The following is a 17304-nucleotide window of genomic DNA, read 5'->3' as shown; positions in this document are numbered from 1 at the left end:
ACAGAAATCATGTAGCTTAATACTTTAATAAATAAGTCACAAAAACTGTTCATTCTTACATTGTAAAACATTCATACATTGCTGATTTTTTATAGAAATTAAAAAATGAGTTAAGTAGTACTGAGGTCATTGTCCTTTGTGATTTTTCAGAAAATTATGAGTTTGTTGTACAAGACGAAGTACAAATTTTTCACTGAAACAAAATTCAAGCAACATTGCTCCTACAGTAGTTTATTATAAAGTAAATAATGTCCTTAAATGTGATTCAATATGTTTTATCTCAGATGATTTACTTCATGATGTAGATATGGTATATCATTCGATAAAGTTATCAATGGAACATATTAAAAGCAATATTTCTCATCAAATAGAGACTGTTCATTACTTTTCAGATGGGTGTGCTGGCCAGTACAAAGTTGCGAACATTTCATGAATATATGCCACCATGGGCAAGATTTTGCTATGAAATGTTCATGGTTTCTCTTTGCAACAAGTCATGGTAAATCACCCTATGATGGTTTTGGTGGGACTGTTAAAAGACAAACTTCAATTGCTAGCCTTCATTGAGCAACAACAAATCATACTTACAGCATCTGGAATGTTTTTTTTTTTTACCAAAATAAAATCATAGGAATTAGTTTTTGATTCGTATCAAAGGAGTCAAACATGATAACTCAAATTGAAATTTTTTTCAATGGTTTTCAATAAAAACGTTGAAACTTTAATAATCTCATCAGTTTTTCAAACTGATGAAGTTGTTAAAGATTGCTTGCCTAATATAAGCATTGAAATGTTTGCATGTTTGATTTATAATAACAACCCATAGATAGTGGAGGATATTGATTTTGATCATAGTGGAGGATATTGATTTTGAAATTAAAGACTTTCAAGTTAGATTGATGCATTCATTTTACCCTTTAAGGTCATATTGCCAGCCTTCTAGAGATGATGTGTGCAAGGTTCCATCGTCAAACTTATTCTAAATGATTAATATGCAACAGTTGTCACAGGAAGGCAATACAAAATCAGTGAAATTGATCATCAAAGCATTAAAGAAAGTTGAGTAAACTTTATACCAGAGAACTAATTTTTTATGAAACTGTTAAAGATTGTTAATTTTTATTGCCTTATTTAAATTTTTTTTATTACAGTTTATTTATTTCCATGGTTTATTTTGGAATTTCAATATTTTTAGGGTTTAGAAATATAAAACTTTAAATGCAAATAAATGAGATTCAAAAAAGAAAACCCCTGCAGCTTTTTTATTATAAGGAGTTTGTTATATATAGAACCATAGGAAAAAATTTCAAAATCATATCTTAAGATATACTTTTTTTTGTAGGGGGCATCAAAAAACTTATAAAAGGTGTTACACCATTTTGAAATTGAATTTTCATAAAGAAGCTTTAATTTTTTAGTGTTTTAGGTATCATTTTTGAGATCTTCTCTCTAAAGAATAGTTAGGTACAAATTTTTAACACTATTGAGCAAGTACTTCATAAGTTAAAGCTAATTTTGTTATGTAGTTAACTTAAAAAGAAAATGGCACTGAAAAATATAATCAACAAAGAGATTGGGGCTGAGTATCGATATCTCTGAAACCGTAAGGATTCAGACACAAAAATTTGGAGTGAAATTTTCTTTCATTAATATGAGCTTGTATTGTAAAAATCATCAAAATCTGAAATGACATAGTGCAAAAGTTTTTTTTTTGTGGATTGATTTGACATGGAATGAACCAGCTATCTTTGGGAAAAAATTTAGATTTTTAGGTTAGATGAACACACAATTTTAAAACCAGAATCCCCATGTATAACGACGGTAAGGTCTCTGTGACTCTGGGCTCAAAAATAATAGGTTCCAAGTCATTGGAACTTTATGTTTACTTTATTAATTTTTTTCTAATTACAAGTCGTTAAAAGTTACTTAACATTTTTAGAGCTCCTAGACGCCAGAGACCAAGAGAAAATTGTAATTCAATACCAGGGTCCTTTTGGGACTCTGCATCCCTGGTACATAGAGAACTTTATATTTAGTTAAAATTATTTAGCAGTTTAAGGAGATTACAAATTTATGAGTGAGTGGTTTTGTTAGAAAATATCTTTAAATTATTTGTTGCTTAATCAGGAAAAACATAAAGATAAAAAAGAACTCTTAACCAGTCGTATTCAAGGAAAAAAACTAATTATGAAAAGTTTTTTAGGCATGAAAAAACACTTACAGTAAAAGATGCAACTTTGCTCAATAACAAGTTGTATGAAATTGTGTTTTGGTAGGTAGAATCAGTGATATAAGCTCATTTAAGCAGTAACCATGGTAGTTATCAAGTGAGTGGGACCCTAGCTAAATATGGGATTTTTTACAAACCTAGCCCTGGCCCTGGAGAAATGATAAAATTATTCAGGTTAGTAGCTGGGGCTAGGAAAAAAATTGTTATACATTGTAAATTATAAATTAATGCATGTATTTACTATTTATTAAATACTGCATATATTATGGTTATAAACATATACGTTAGCTATTTATTTATATCCTGGCATACAATATCCTTACATATTTATATAACCTTAGAAGGTTAACCAAAATTGAAACACCTAAGGAATAAATATTTTTTGACTAAAGATGGTTAACCCTACTAAAACTTTAATATACTTTTAATTATAGTTTAACTTAATAGATTGCACTGTTGTTGAAAATAAATTGAGTTTTGTCAAACCATTATTTTATTTCCATCAAGGCAACTGGTATCCTAAATTGGAATACTTTAATTCCTTAATCAGAACAACTTGGATTTTTTTTTATTTTTAAAAATACTTAGTAAAATCAACAAAAATCAATCAAAATTGTTTTCATCTTTACAGCAATAATTTAACAATTTATTCAAAACTTATAATGAAATTCAAATTGTCCAATGAAGTTCTACAAATTATAAATTATACAAAAACTTTAAGAAATGAAAACTTTATTAAAGTTCTGGACTGTTTTGTTATACCACTATAATATCATTCTTGCAGCAATTAAGTTTATTTTATAACTTGTATTTTTAAATCCCATTATATTAAACAGGAAAAATTATATAACAGCAATATGGTTTACATAGTGCAATCAGTATAGTGTGAAAATTGTGTCACCTCAAAAGGACACCAAAAAGCTTTAAATTGCTTTTTTTGTGGGATAACTTTCAAAATCACTCAAAACACATTATACATTTTATTTCAAAGTAAATGCAAGTGTTCCAGTTAAAACACTGTTCCTTTTATATGAAACAGTTTTTTTCAGAGAGAGATGATGATTAAAAAAATGTGTGGTTTTATTCAAGATTAAATATAAAATATGGAGCCATGATTTTAGACAGAGGTCAAGAATTGTGAGTATCAAGGTTTGTCAGAAAAGATTCAGGTGGTTTGAGTATGTTGAGTAATGAAGATGCAGATGAATTAAGTATCAGTATCTAGAGAGGTAGCAGCTTCAGGAGAAAAAAATGTAGAGGTAGAAGTAACTACAGTATTAACAAATTTTACTCGAGGAAAGAAGATGCTCAATATTATTAATCTTGAGCATATTCTCTCCTCGAAAGAATATCAAGTTTATATTAGAGAAGCAGCATAAATTAGGGAAAGGGTAGTGGTGTCGTGGTAGAGCGTTTGCTTTATAAGCGAGAGGTTCCGAGTTTGATCCCCACCATGTCCCTGGTAGTACCGCGCTCAACTTGTTTCTCCACGCAGTGGCCTTGTTCGACAATGTTCGTGTTTCGGAGTTATAGAGTTGTGAGAGGGTTATAACCACAATTAAGTAGCCTTCTCATCTGTAGTGGCCTTCTTGGCCTTGAAGAGGTGAATTAACAAAAAAAAACAAAAAAAAAACTAAAGCAGTGATGATGATAAGAATTATGACAATGATGATCATGATGATTTTTATATAAACATTTATACATTGTAACATGAATTTCAAATAGAAATAATGCATTTTTAGGATGTATCATGTTTATGCAGCTCCGATCATAATCTTGGCTTCTGCTATTTTTTTCAAACTTGGCATCAGCCCTAGAATCTAACTTCTGATATAAAATACAAAATTTTATAATACTTTTATAATGGACCTTACCATAAGACAATACCTTTTTACGTTGATTTATTGCAATGATAAAAATATGTTTGTTTTCAGGAGAATTGTTTTAATGAAAGAAATAATTGCAATTAGAAATAGTAGTTGTATAAGTAGAAAAAAATAAAGGAGTTTGACTTGAAACTTACAAGAAAGAATGTAAGCTTTAACGTCTGCCTGAATCCAGAAGAATCAAGGATTTGCATTAAATAAATTATAATATTGTACATTAAAAAGCTAAAATATGTTAATTATGTTTGTTATGTTAAAACGTTAAAAAATGTTAATTATGTTTGTTATGTTTGTTAAAATATGTTAGTTATTTATGTACCAACTGTACTTAATTTAAAATGAAAATTAATATAGGGTGTGTGAAAAGATCATTATCTCAACAAGTCTAACTCCAATATGGTTCACCAATGTTTAGTGGTTAAAAATTTATTCCTAATATTCCATGTTGTTAGTGACATTTGTCTAAACAATGCAGTCCGCAGAGTTAAGGTCAACATTCGGCAATGCCAACTTAACTGCCGACTTAAAAGTGCTTGAGGTTGGCAAAAAATTGCCAACCTTGTTTTTATGTTTTATGGTAACCCCTTTGTTTCAAACTTTTTTTTCCAACCTGATGTTGACCTCAAAAAATTTTTCTAGTTATAAGGGTTGAATGAGAAATGTGTACCTCCTAGTTTTAGCTGAAGTCTACTCAAACAAGAATCAAAAATCTACATTTAGTTTTTTTTGCTCTCAAGAAGCTTTTAAGTTTACAACAGTTGCCTTTAGTAGTATATTGATCATCTGAGCTTTCCAGCCATATTTAATTACTTTACTATTGGGTCAAGTTGAAATAAGGATACTATCTACAATTGTTAAGCAAGCTGTTGTAGTTTTTGTTGGCAGCTAATACTTTGTTTCATATTTTTTGATTTTTTTGAAATAATTTTGGTGGGAAATATTTCAAGTTAGTGCTTTAATGATACAAGAATTTCAAAGTTTATGAATCAAAATTTAAGTTCAACTAAACAATACTTATTGAGTTTCAAAAATTATATTGTTAAATATTTCTTTAACTAATATATTGTGTAATTGAACTTTAATAATTGGTATATTGTATATTAATCAAAGTTGAGGTTTTGATATCAGACATCTTCATATCATTAGTAGTATAGCATTCACTTTGTTTTTTGGTGAAATAACCTTGCTAAGGTTTGTGTTTTAAAGTTATTGAGTTATTAAAAGGGGAGAACTAAAAAATGAAAATAAGTTCTTTTTAATTAGTAATTTGGAATATCTCATTCACCCTTATTAACTAGTCTTTTATGTATCCTCAACCACTCTATTAACTACAATTTTATATGATCTAATCCTTACAACTTGTCAATTGTGTGTTCTCATACACCCCAAGAAATGGTATCTTCTCATACCCCCAAGAAATGATATTGATTCTTCTTTACATCCCAAGAAATAATATTGATTCTTCTTAAGCACCCTATAACTAGCATAGGGTGTGTGATATTAAGCATGAGGGGTCTTTAAGCCAAAGTTTTTAATTCAAACTTCAACCAATATTAATTGTTACAAAAAGTTTAGTTCAAAAATTTTCTTTTAATTAATTTTCGATAAAGTTATACTATAGGCAATATATTATATTTTTCAATAATACAGTTTAGTAGTTTTAGGAACAAAAAATTTACTAATTAGCTGGAAATATTCACTTCAGCTCCATTCTTAGTTTTTATATATGAATCTGCTACTTATACGTTTTTGTTGAAATCAAATTAAATAAAACATAACAAGACTGTATTGTGGGTATACTGGCAAAAAACCTTAACTCAAAAATCCTGGTTTAGAGAAATCAATAATTTAGGTTTTCTTCTAATTTGAAACTTTTATAATCTTATCAAATTGCATTTGGTGTTGACATTTAAATAAACCATAATGTTCAGTGTTTATTTATGAAAATATTTATAGCTTTTATTTTTTCTAATTTAAAAGCTCTCAGCCTGAATAAAATACCCATTTTACGAGTTAAAGTTAAATGTATTTTTATAACCAGAGAAAAGATGTTTTATGCAACTATATATTAGTATGTTTTGCCAATTTGTAGAGCGTTGTAAACTTTACAATACTGCATCATTAAGTCAAAACTGTCAGTACTTGTCTTAACGTCTTTTGCCAATATACCCATATATCAGACAAGTAGACAGAACAAAGCAATCCAACACACCATTGCATTTGTTGTCATTAAAGTTTTCTAATATCACTTCACTTTTTTTCCCCTCATCTATTGATTAGTTTTAATTGTTAAAGTGTCTGAATCTGCCTTATTCTACTTTGTATTTTGTTATTGAAATAAATTTCAAATTTAGATTTAAGATAAATTTATTAATTGTTAAATATTTAGATGGAACCTTTTGAAATTCTGAAGATTCTCAAAATTTACTGGAGCATTTTTGTAGAAGGTGCTGAGGATTTATTTCAAAAACTATATCCTATCAAAATGGTTGTTCAGTCAGATATATATGTAAGTTATTTAACATTAATATGTAAAAATGATAAGTGCTTTTTTTTTTTTCCTTTTTTTAACATTTTTTCTTTCTACTTTGATCAAAAAGCAACAATCACTTTTCTATACAATGCCCAATCTTCCTAGCATTTAAAATAAAACTATTTATGAACAAAAAGTAATAAATTTAAGATATAATGTTTTGTTTTTTTAACAGCTTAAAATCTCAGTGTTGATAGTTATTCTCCTCTAATTTGCAGACTTTAATAGTCACATGGCTTGCCTGGACACATTATTCATATCAGTTCATCTATTTGTTGTGAAATCAAGTGAAAAAAAGTTTAAATGATTTGACAGTTTTTATACTTTTGTTTAGCAAGACTTCAATTAATCAGTCTTTTTCTTTGTTCTTTAATGTTTTTCTTTCCAAGACTTCTTTTCCGTTTCTAATTAAATTGAGTCCTTTTTCTTTATCCAACTGGCATCTTATTGTTGTTTTTAATGACTTTATGTTCAACATACTGAATGAGTTTTCTCAAAACATGCCATTAAATATACTGGCAACAAAAATCAAAGTTTTTGTCTTTCTTGGCTTTTCATCCAAATATGTAAGTTGTTCTTCTAACAATCTGAATCACTTTCAGATTTGTCTTGTCTTTAGCTTGTGTTTAGTTTCTCCTCATTCTTCTTTAGATAGTACAGACCAATATATGATCTCACTAAAACTTTTATTTTCTAGTTCTTTTACATCTAATTTACTCTGTCATTGCACTTTTTAATAACTGTTTTGATGCGCAATTTTTAGTCTGCCATTTCACTTTTTAATGATTACTTTGATGTACGATTTTTAGCCTGTCATTGCACTTTTTACTAACTACTTTGATGCGCAATTTGAATCGCAAAGGATAATTTTATTAAATTATGTGTCAATATTTTATAATTGTTTTTTGTTTACTTTTTAAGAAAGGGTTGTTGTTTCTTTTGAATTGAATTTGAGTTTTGTTTTGATTCAAGAGTATTTTTTTTTTTATTCACCTCCTCAAGGCCGAGAAGGCCACTACAGATGAGGAGGCTACTTATTAGTGGTTAATAACCCTCTCTCAACTCTATAGCTCCAAAACACGAACCTTGACGAACAAGGCCGCTGCGCGGAGAAACAAGTTAAGCGGAGCGCGGAGAAACAAGTATTGTTTTTTATGTCATGTTGTTCATACTGCTGTAAATCATTAGTTACTTGGAAACACTTAGTCTAATCAATGTCAATGATTGATTAACCAATATTTATTTTATTCATGCAAAAAATTTATTAATTTCATTTTCTTATTATTCTTAGTCGTGTGTGGTTAAAGGATTTTTGAGACTTTTTGAAATGAAGAAATGGAAATAAAGAAATAGAAATATTTAATTTTTAAAAAAGCCCGTTGATAGGGTCTAAGCATTGGTTCGCGTTAGACACCTTAAAAATAAAAAGTTTTTTGGAATTGAAACAGTTAATATAACTTATGATTTTTAATTATGATACGCATTTATAGTTATTTTGTTTGTTTAGATTTTATGTTACCTTGGTATCTTGCTTACACTCTTAGTTATTTTGTTTGTGGTTGCAAGAAAAAAAAAAGGTATTATATTTACATGATATTTTTATTAATTGAAATTTAGACTTTAATGCAGTGAACCAGAAAATTTGAGCGCAAATGCAAAATTTTGCAATTGGTGTTCATTTTTATAGCTAAGATAATCATAATATGTATATAAGAGTTCAAATATAAAATTACTCAGAAACTTGATCACTGAAAATTTTCTAATAGATATTATCCCTGTGATGATTAGTGTGAAATTTTATATTTCTAGCTCACCTCTAAAGTCACCTCACCTCTGAGATTTCTTCATCTCTAAGGTCCCACTGAGGCACCTAAGGATATGATAGTGCACATATTATATGCTCTTAAATAACCAAAAAAAAATTGTTTTCATTTTTAATATAAAAGTTGTTGTATAAAGTTGGAAGGTTTCAAAAGGAAGGAGGGAAAGATGCAGAACATTCTGTAAAGTTTAAACAGGTTTTAAAAATACTCTAGAATGTTTTATTAAATTGCATAAACGAAAAGGTTCCATAATATTTAAGGAAGGTCCAGAATATTCAGGCTTGTTCATGAGAAAGAATATGGAACATTCTGAAACCTACCAGAACATTCAATCACTTTTCCTCACATTTGTTTTTATTTTAAAATCAAAATTAATCCTAATCAGATGTAATATAAGGAAGATGAATAAATTTAAAAATTATTCAGACATTTATTAAAAACAAGTTGCTCTAATAAAAACTTAAAACTGAAATTGTTTTGTTTTCAAGATTTAGTAAAAAATCTCCAAATAGAATAAACTAAAGTACTTTATAATTTACTTTTTTTTAAAAGCAATGTAAATAAGTTTCAATATTAAGACACCCACTAACTTTTACTATGACACTGTGTATCTATGAACCCTATTTATAAAATTAATTATTTAAACAATTTTTTAAACAGTCACCAATTATTTTAATCACAAAGTTTTTGATATAAATGCAATACATACTAAATAAACATACATACTCAAGATAATTTTTCTTTTGATATAAATGCAATACATTGTAAAAATAATTTTTCTTTAGCCAGACAGAGTGACCCTGCATTAAGTAATAATGAAGTAAAAGCACGTTTTCGCAAAAGAGATCGCATTAGATTTTATACGACAAAAATGCTTCGAAAGGTATTTTTTAAATTAACTTTATTAGTTATAGTTTTTTAATTATGATGGTGGTGGTTATGATGATGAACTTGTTTTTTCAAGGTTAAACAATTCAAAGAAGATGTGCTTCCTGGTGCTGAACAGGAAGGGAAATCTGTTGGCAAAAGGCGGCTTAAGCGAAGATCTAACTCAAATTTAAGAATGCTGGCTAGGTGATCACATATTCTTTAAACTAGTATATAAAAGTTAAGAAAAACTTGATTTTTGATTGCAGGTAGAGTTTCTGTTTTACCTGAAAATTCTAGCACTGGTTTTTGGTATTTGAATTTTTCCAATACCAGTATCGATCACGTCAATACCAGTATATATTTATGCGAATCTTAAAAATTTAGTTGAAAAACTAATGAATAAATAATTAAGCTTTAAAATAAAAATGTTTGTTGTTACAGTTTTCTCATATGTTAAAGACTTTAAAATATTGTTTGAAAGAGTCTCTTTTTTAGTTTTTTTTTTAATATTTTTTTAATTTTAGGTGCCCTAAAAATAAAAAAGAAATAATTGAGTTAAAAATGAAATAACTAAAAATTTAAAACATCTTACAAATAAATTTTTTATTTCTTAATATTCTTAGGTTCAAACAAAACCATTTTTGTTAGGGATTGTTGTGACTGTGTTGTTAGGTTGTTATTGCCTTCTTTAGAAAATTTTTCATCCAATGGCTTGACATTGACACTATTCAATACTTTGGTAAAGTTCTGTTTGATTTCATTTTTGGCATGTTGAATTATTGCTCACTTTTTTGTTATCATTTTGTAACTTTTAGGTTTTTGAATTATCTCAATTATTACACTTATTATTTCTGTATGAATTCAACTTTAACTTAATATTTTTTTGGATTTTTAATTAAAAATGTGTCTGAACACCTTTACTGGTTGAAACTTTTGAGTTATCATTTTTTTTATCTCTTCAACAGCCAATTCATGGGTTCTAAACATATATATGAGCGTTTTTTTTTTAAAAATAAAACACTATTTTCAAATGGAAAAGTAAAAAAATATTTTATTCAAAGTATTTGCCATTAAGGTGAGGTAACTCTTCCCAGCCAAGTGATGTTATTGCTTCCTTGACCATTTTTGCTGTATGACTCTGAGCATTATCATGCAACAAAATTACCTTTCCATGTCTTCTGGCCCATTCTGGTCATTTTTCGATCAATGCATGGTTCAAATTGATCATTTGTTGTCGGTAGCGTTGCATATCAACAATTTTGCCAGGTTTTAGAAGTTCATGATACACCACTTCCTTCTGGTCACAGAACATTGTCTTTTTTTCTGAACCGATCAGGCTTTGCAGTCAATGTTGATGCTTCTCCTGGATTTAACCCATGATCTTTCTTGTTTGGGATTCTTAAAATAAATCCATTTTTCATCACCAGTCACAATTCAATACAATACTGACTTCCTTTCGTGTTGTAGCAGCAACATTTCACATGTGGTTTTTCGCTCTTCCGTCTGCCTATAACCCATTTCCCGCACTTTTGGATCTTTCCCATAGCTTTTAAACAGTCAGAAATTGCTGGTTGTGAAACATTTAACATTCCTGCCATTTGTTTTTGACTTAAAGTGTCATCTTCATCCAGTATTGCTTGCAATTCTGTGTCTTCAAACTTTTTTGGTGGTCTTCCACGTTCTTCATTTCGCACATCAAAATCATTATCTCTGAACCGTTGAAACCATCTTTTGCATGTTGCTTCCGATAGAGCATGATCACCATAAGCTTTGACAAGCATTCGATGCGATTCTGCAGCACTTTTCTTCAAATGAAAACAAAAAATTAGTGCTTTCCGCAAATCATCATTTTCTAGTATAAAATTCGACATTTTTAATACGATTAAAAAATATGATGTTGTTTATACAATGAATTGATGTTTACTAAATATGTTTGACAGATGTCATAGCAACAAAATTAAAAAAAAATTAAGGCCCGTTCATAACTCGATGCTCATTTCATGCTTATAGACCTGGTATATATATATATATATATATATATATATATATATATATATATATATATATATATATATATATATATATATATATATATATATATATATATATCCCACTTCAAGTTACATAAAAGTCCAGTGGTTATTTTTTTTGTGATAATTTCTATTAATTTAATTAAATATTTCTCTCTATTCAATTTTTAAATAGGAAAAAAAGAAAACTCAAAATCAGTTAAAACTGGGTTTTTTTGATATTTGGAATTCAAAAACCAGTTTAAAAAAAGTCTGTTTCTATATAAGCCCAACTACTGAAATTGTTACAAATTAAATGTGCATGAAATAAATTATCAAGCCTATTGATTGATATGTTAAAAATCACTCTGAGATAAAGAGTAAAAGAGAGAAAGTGAGTAAAAGAGAGAAAGTGAGTAAAAGAGAGAAAGTGAGTAAAAGAGAGAAAGTGAGTAAAAGAGAGAAAGTGAGTAAAAGAGAGAAAGTGAGTAAAAGAGAGAAAGTGAGTAAAAGAGAGAAAGTGAGCTTCGAGCTTCGAGCTTCGGCTAAAATGAAAAGTTTTTATTACTCTTCTAGTCTAGTTTTTATTGTTATTTAGTTTTAATCAAAAAATTTATCTCAAACTTTTTTTTAACATTTTTTTAACACAAAAATTGTTCCTCATAATAGTTAATTGTTTCAAGGCCGGAAACTTCTCAATTTAATTGTTTATGAAAGACAGTTTGTTTATTAATGTAAACAATCTCTACTATTTTCTATTAAATGGTACAGTCTCTTGGTCTAACTCTTACAATTTTTCAGTACAACTTCTTTTCTAATTAGATTTGACACCAACTAGCTGGAACATCTGATTACCTCCAAATACATTATTTCCATGCTCACAGGAAGTTAGTGGATTGCAGGAAGGAGCCACAAGAAAAGACAATTTACTGTGCTATTATCCAATTTAACCAAAGAAGTTGCCTTTGTTTGAAACTTCTGTTTTTGTTTAATGAGGTTATTCTGATCTGCTTCAGAACGCTTTAAAGCCTAGACTTAATAGTCTTAACAACATGCCATTGAGATCAAACATTTTCTTGTCAGAAAAGAGAATTCTCAAAAATTTTTTTGTCAAAAAATTGTGGTGCTCCCAATTTGCAAATATCTTTTAGTTTTCTGAGTATCTGTGAGGATTAGTTTGACTCTTTTCTTTTATAAAGTTAATCCAAAAATCATTTTTTTTAAATTTTCTAAACACTTCTTGAAATTATAAGTAAGTTCACTGGCAAGTTTTTTAAAATAAGACGTTTTAATTTAAATGGTTTTACACTTGGTTTTTATTATGGTACCTGTTAATATTATGTACTAAAAATTGACAAATGACAGAATAAATCAAATGTTTTTAATTTTTCATTTACAAACTTCAAACACAAAGATACAGAGTGTTTCTAATTCATTGAGTAATGTTGAGCTCATCAATAAATCTATTGATGGAATGAGTTTTTTTTAGATAGAGTTAGCATAATTTATATAATTTATATAATTTAGTTAATAAAATTAAACTAATTCTCATATTTACTAATATATCTATATAACTATGTTTTAGCAATTTCTTACAATTCAACTCTGTTGATTATGAAAGAAAAATAAGAGAGCCTCCAGCTGCATTATTAGAAGCAGATCTTTCAGAGGTATTTAAATTTTGTTGTTGTTGTGTATTTATCAAATTATTTTAGAATTTGAATGTATTGCCTATAGGTGAAGATCAGGTTGAATCAAGGGTTTTCACATTTTAGTTAAAGTTAAGATTTTTTAATGGCCGCGCAATTTGCAGAATAAGCATTTTGTATTAAAAACTTTAATGTCAAAAAATTTTACACTATAAAAGTTTTTTATTTTAAGTAAATATATTATTGTACATATAATTAATTATAATAAATATTAATAAAAATAATAAATATATAATAAATATAGTATATTTACATATCGCTACTAAAGATTGAGGTTGATATAGTTATTAAATATTTCGTGAGCTTTAATTTTTGAAATGAGTACTTAAATCCAGACATTTTTTATAAGAAAAAAATTATTTCTTTATTATTCCTTTATTAACAGAATCCAAAAGCAGTTATTTAATAGTTATTATAATTATCAAAGCATTTATTGTTTGTAGCTGTGCAAATTTTTGAGTTACATCCTGTTTGTACAAATTTTGTTTACTAAGCCGTTTTTGCATAGTTTAGATATTTGCATAGTTTAGATATCTTGTTACATTACAAGTTCTAAAATAATTTTTATTTTTCCTTTGAAAATTTACTGCTTAGTAAATTAGAATTTTGTATACAATCAATCATTGAGATCAAAAGCTACATCTACCCTTGCAATTAAGAACCATAAAAAAACAAACAAAAAAAAATTAACAATTTTAATTTGAAAATATGTATTTATTTTAAAACTGGTCTAATTAATGCATATGGTATGTAATATTTTGTTTTTATTGGTTATTTTTGTTTCTTTGTGTATTTGTAGTCAACTGGAAATGAAACTCATTTACCTGCAGAAGTTATGTACATGCTAAAGAGTGTACGGTAAGTTATGTGTATGGTAAAGAATGTACAGTAAGTTATGAATATACTAAAAAGTATACTGAAAATTTTTTTAAATTTTTTTTCATCTTTCAATTTATACAAAAAAATTTGAATAAATTTTGTTTAGCATATTTGGAAACTTTGAAAAGCCTTTGTTTTTTGCATTATGCAAGCATGTTGTTTCTATGACTGCTTCTGCTGGAAAAATTATATTTAAACCAGGACAGGTACCAGTGTGTTTTTAAATTATAAACATATATATATACATATATATATATATATATATACATATATATATTAGGGTGTTTCATATTTTATCAATTTTTGAAATTAAACTCGCGAATCGATTTATAAATTGACCATTTATATGAAAATAAGTTTGAACAAAAAAAAGTATGTTTGTACAATTTTTAGGGTCCCCGCCAGTTCGATTTTGGGCAAAAATGTTGGGTGTTTTAAACGCCTGGCGGGGACCTTAAAATTTATCCTATAAAATTTTTTATTCTTTTAAATAATATATGTTGGATTGGATATTAATTACATAAAAGGAGCATGTTGAAAAAATTAAGATACGCCTCCGAGTTATAAAATACGCCTCCGAGTTATAAAATACGCCACCGAGTTATAAAATAGGTTTTTGTAAATATTAATAACTCGGAGGCGTATCTTAATTTTTTCAACATGCTCCTTTTATGTAATTAATATCCAATCCAACATATATTATTTAAAAGAATAAAAAATTTTATAGGATAAATTTTAAGGTCCCCGCCAGGCGTTTAAAACACCCAACATTTTTGCCCAATATCGAACTGGCGGGGACCCTAAAAATTGTTCAAACATACTTTTTTTTGTTCAAACTTATTTTCATATAAATGGTCAATTTATAAATCGAATCGCGAGTTTAATTTCAAAAATTGATAATATATGAAACACACTAATATATATATATATATATATATATATATATATATATATATATATATATATATATATAAAAAAATATATATATATATATATATATTTATATATATATATATATATATGTATATGTATATATATATATATATATATATATATATATATATATATATATATACATATATACATATATACATATATGTATATATATTTATATATATATATATATATTTATATATATACATTAAAATTAAAAATTTTTCAAAAGTATGTCTTGTCGGGTCACAAATAAAGCAAGTTTTTATGAAAATTTAAATAATAATAAACATTTTATAACAAAATATTATAATAAAAAAATATAGTCAAAATCTACTTTTTTATAGGCTTGATATATCATTTGTAGACCATATATCCTTGTACACATTAGAGATGGGAATCGAATCCTTTTTTTAAAGTTCGGGTCCGGTCCGGTTCGGTTATATCTAATGTTCGAGTTCGGTTCAGTTCGGTCTTAAGCACAGTTCGGGTTCGGTTCGGTATCAACACAACTGTTTTTTTATTAGTTACAAAGCTTTACATCCACAATGATAAAACACAAATAAATTAAAGTAATATTAAGTAGTTAAAGCATTGCAAATAACTTGAATAATAATAATTTGCAATGCTTTTATACTGCAACTTCAAAAGTTCAAAAAACAATGCAGTTGCTAATAGCTGCAGTTAAAGTGCACAAAACATTAAAGCAGTAACTTTCTGAACACAGATAACGGTAGCTTAAGTAGCCTACTGTCAGTCTAGTAATCAGGGCTGCATGTTGTATTTGAGAAATATCAGCATTTCCAATGTTTCTGGGTTTAGGCGAGCCCTGTGCTCACTCATTGTCACCCCACACACTGAAAACACTCTTTCACTGGCAGTACTTGTAGCAGGAATAGGCAACAACTTTCTACCAATCAATGCCATCGTCGGAAGCTTATGTTCACGGTCATTCTCTTTCCAGAATTGCAATGCATCGCATGCTGTCACGGGCAGTGCCAAGTATTTGTCAAGTTCATGTCTTGTGTCATTACTGTCGGCGTTAGACAATGGAATGGCAACTGTTTTTAAGTCTGCCAGCAAATCATACGATTCAAGATCAGCTTTATTCTTCTTTGCAGGAGGCAGCTGATCTGAATGACTGCATTCACAAAAGCTGTCTATATCTGTATTGCCTGAGTCCTTTCGTATCACCTGATTTGGTGAAGAAGAAATAATTTTGTCCACCATACTACACATTTCTGAATAAACAAAATTGCGATCGTCTGTGTTGACAAAAGACAAGTATTTGTAAGAAGGAACAATAAGTGTTGATAGCTTGTGCAAAGGATGAATAACATACTTTTCATTCAAACTGGACAGAAAAACTGCCTTCAAATCACGCATACTGTCGCTGTCTGAACTATTGATCTTACAGACTGATCGAAGATAAAAAAGCATTGGCCATACATCAGGGGACGTCGGCACATTGTCATGTGACAATTGTACAGTAGCCTTGTGAAAGAGATGCAAAAATTCTATGACGTCATGCAACAATTTTTCATTAACGTTGTTTAGTTGCTCAAGTTTGTCAAACTGCTTTGAATCAGCAAGAATTGACTTGACATGATCTAACTGGCATGACAGTGATTGCAAAAGAAAAAATTGACTGTTCCAACGAATCGCAACATCCTGTTTATGAGTGTGATTTAGTTCCTGGTTTTTCCCACTATGTTTAAAGTAGCCCACCATTTCCTATGAAGTCTTGATCATTTCATGAACTAAATTAGCACCAGGGGATTTCAAAGCTTTTTCAACAGCTAAATTAAGATTATGACCTGCACAACTAAGTCTAACATCGTTGCGATAAGCCGACTTCATATTACTCCCATTATCAGTCACAAATACCAAATTGTCACTTTTTATAGTCTGAGGGAAAAGTTTTTTAAGTATTTCAGTTGTCTTTGCTTTTACGGCAATGCCAGTCTTAGACTCACTAAACTCAAACAATCCAACACACTTACTTATAAGGCAATAACTGCTGTTAATGTAATGTGCTGTAAAATTTTGATAAGAGTATTTTAGAATGTCATCGGTCCAGTGATCAGTTGTTATTGCGATATGAGTAACCCCAGCAAGTTCGTCTTTCAGCTTTCGAACACATTCGTTGTAGACTACTTTGTAAGATTTGTATTCGTTGTAGATTTGTAAGATTTGTATTTGTTGTAGACTACTTTCGAACACACTCGTTGTACTACTTTGGTAGTAGTGTCTTAGACAGCTTTGTTCGATCACACATAATATCCTCAAGTTTTACTGATCCATACTTCGATCCAATATCAATCATTGTTTGAGCAAAGTGACGGAACCCATCATCCTGAACACACGAGAATGGCTGAATGTCTTTTGCAATCATGTAATGGGCTGCACGTTGAGCATATTCACAAATGTGT

General features: G+C 28.5%; 1 protein-coding gene across 3 annotated transcripts in view; it reads left to right on the top strand.

Moving 5' to 3' along the window:
* LOC100211798 (patatin-like phospholipase domain-containing protein 7) overlaps positions 1–17304 on the top strand; it is a 111124-nt gene that overhangs the window by 2844 nt on the left and 90976 nt on the right. For all 3 annotated transcript variants that reach the window (XM_065790630.1, XM_065790629.1, XM_065790632.1), the window contains exons 2-8: positions 6506–6625; positions 8157–8226; positions 9258–9355; positions 9437–9546; positions 12937–13021; positions 13860–13918; positions 14046–14145. In XM_065790630.1, coding sequence (XP_065646702.1) covers positions 6506–6625; positions 8157–8226; positions 9258–9355; positions 9437–9546; positions 12937–13021; positions 13860–13918; positions 14046–14145 — 642 coding nt within the window. The remainder of the gene's footprint in view (positions 1–6505; positions 6626–8156; positions 8227–9257; positions 9356–9436; positions 9547–12936; positions 13022–13859; positions 13919–14045; positions 14146–17304) is intronic.

The sequence above is a fragment of the Hydra vulgaris genome, chromosome 02 (assembly GCF_038396675.1).
Source record: "Hydra vulgaris chromosome 02, alternate assembly HydraT2T_AEP".
Lineage (NCBI taxonomy): Eukaryota > Metazoa > Cnidaria > Hydrozoa > Anthoathecata > Hydridae > Hydra > Hydra vulgaris.
The sequence above is the reverse complement of the archived record's forward strand: the minus strand, read 5'-3'. Positions and strand labels throughout refer to the sequence as shown.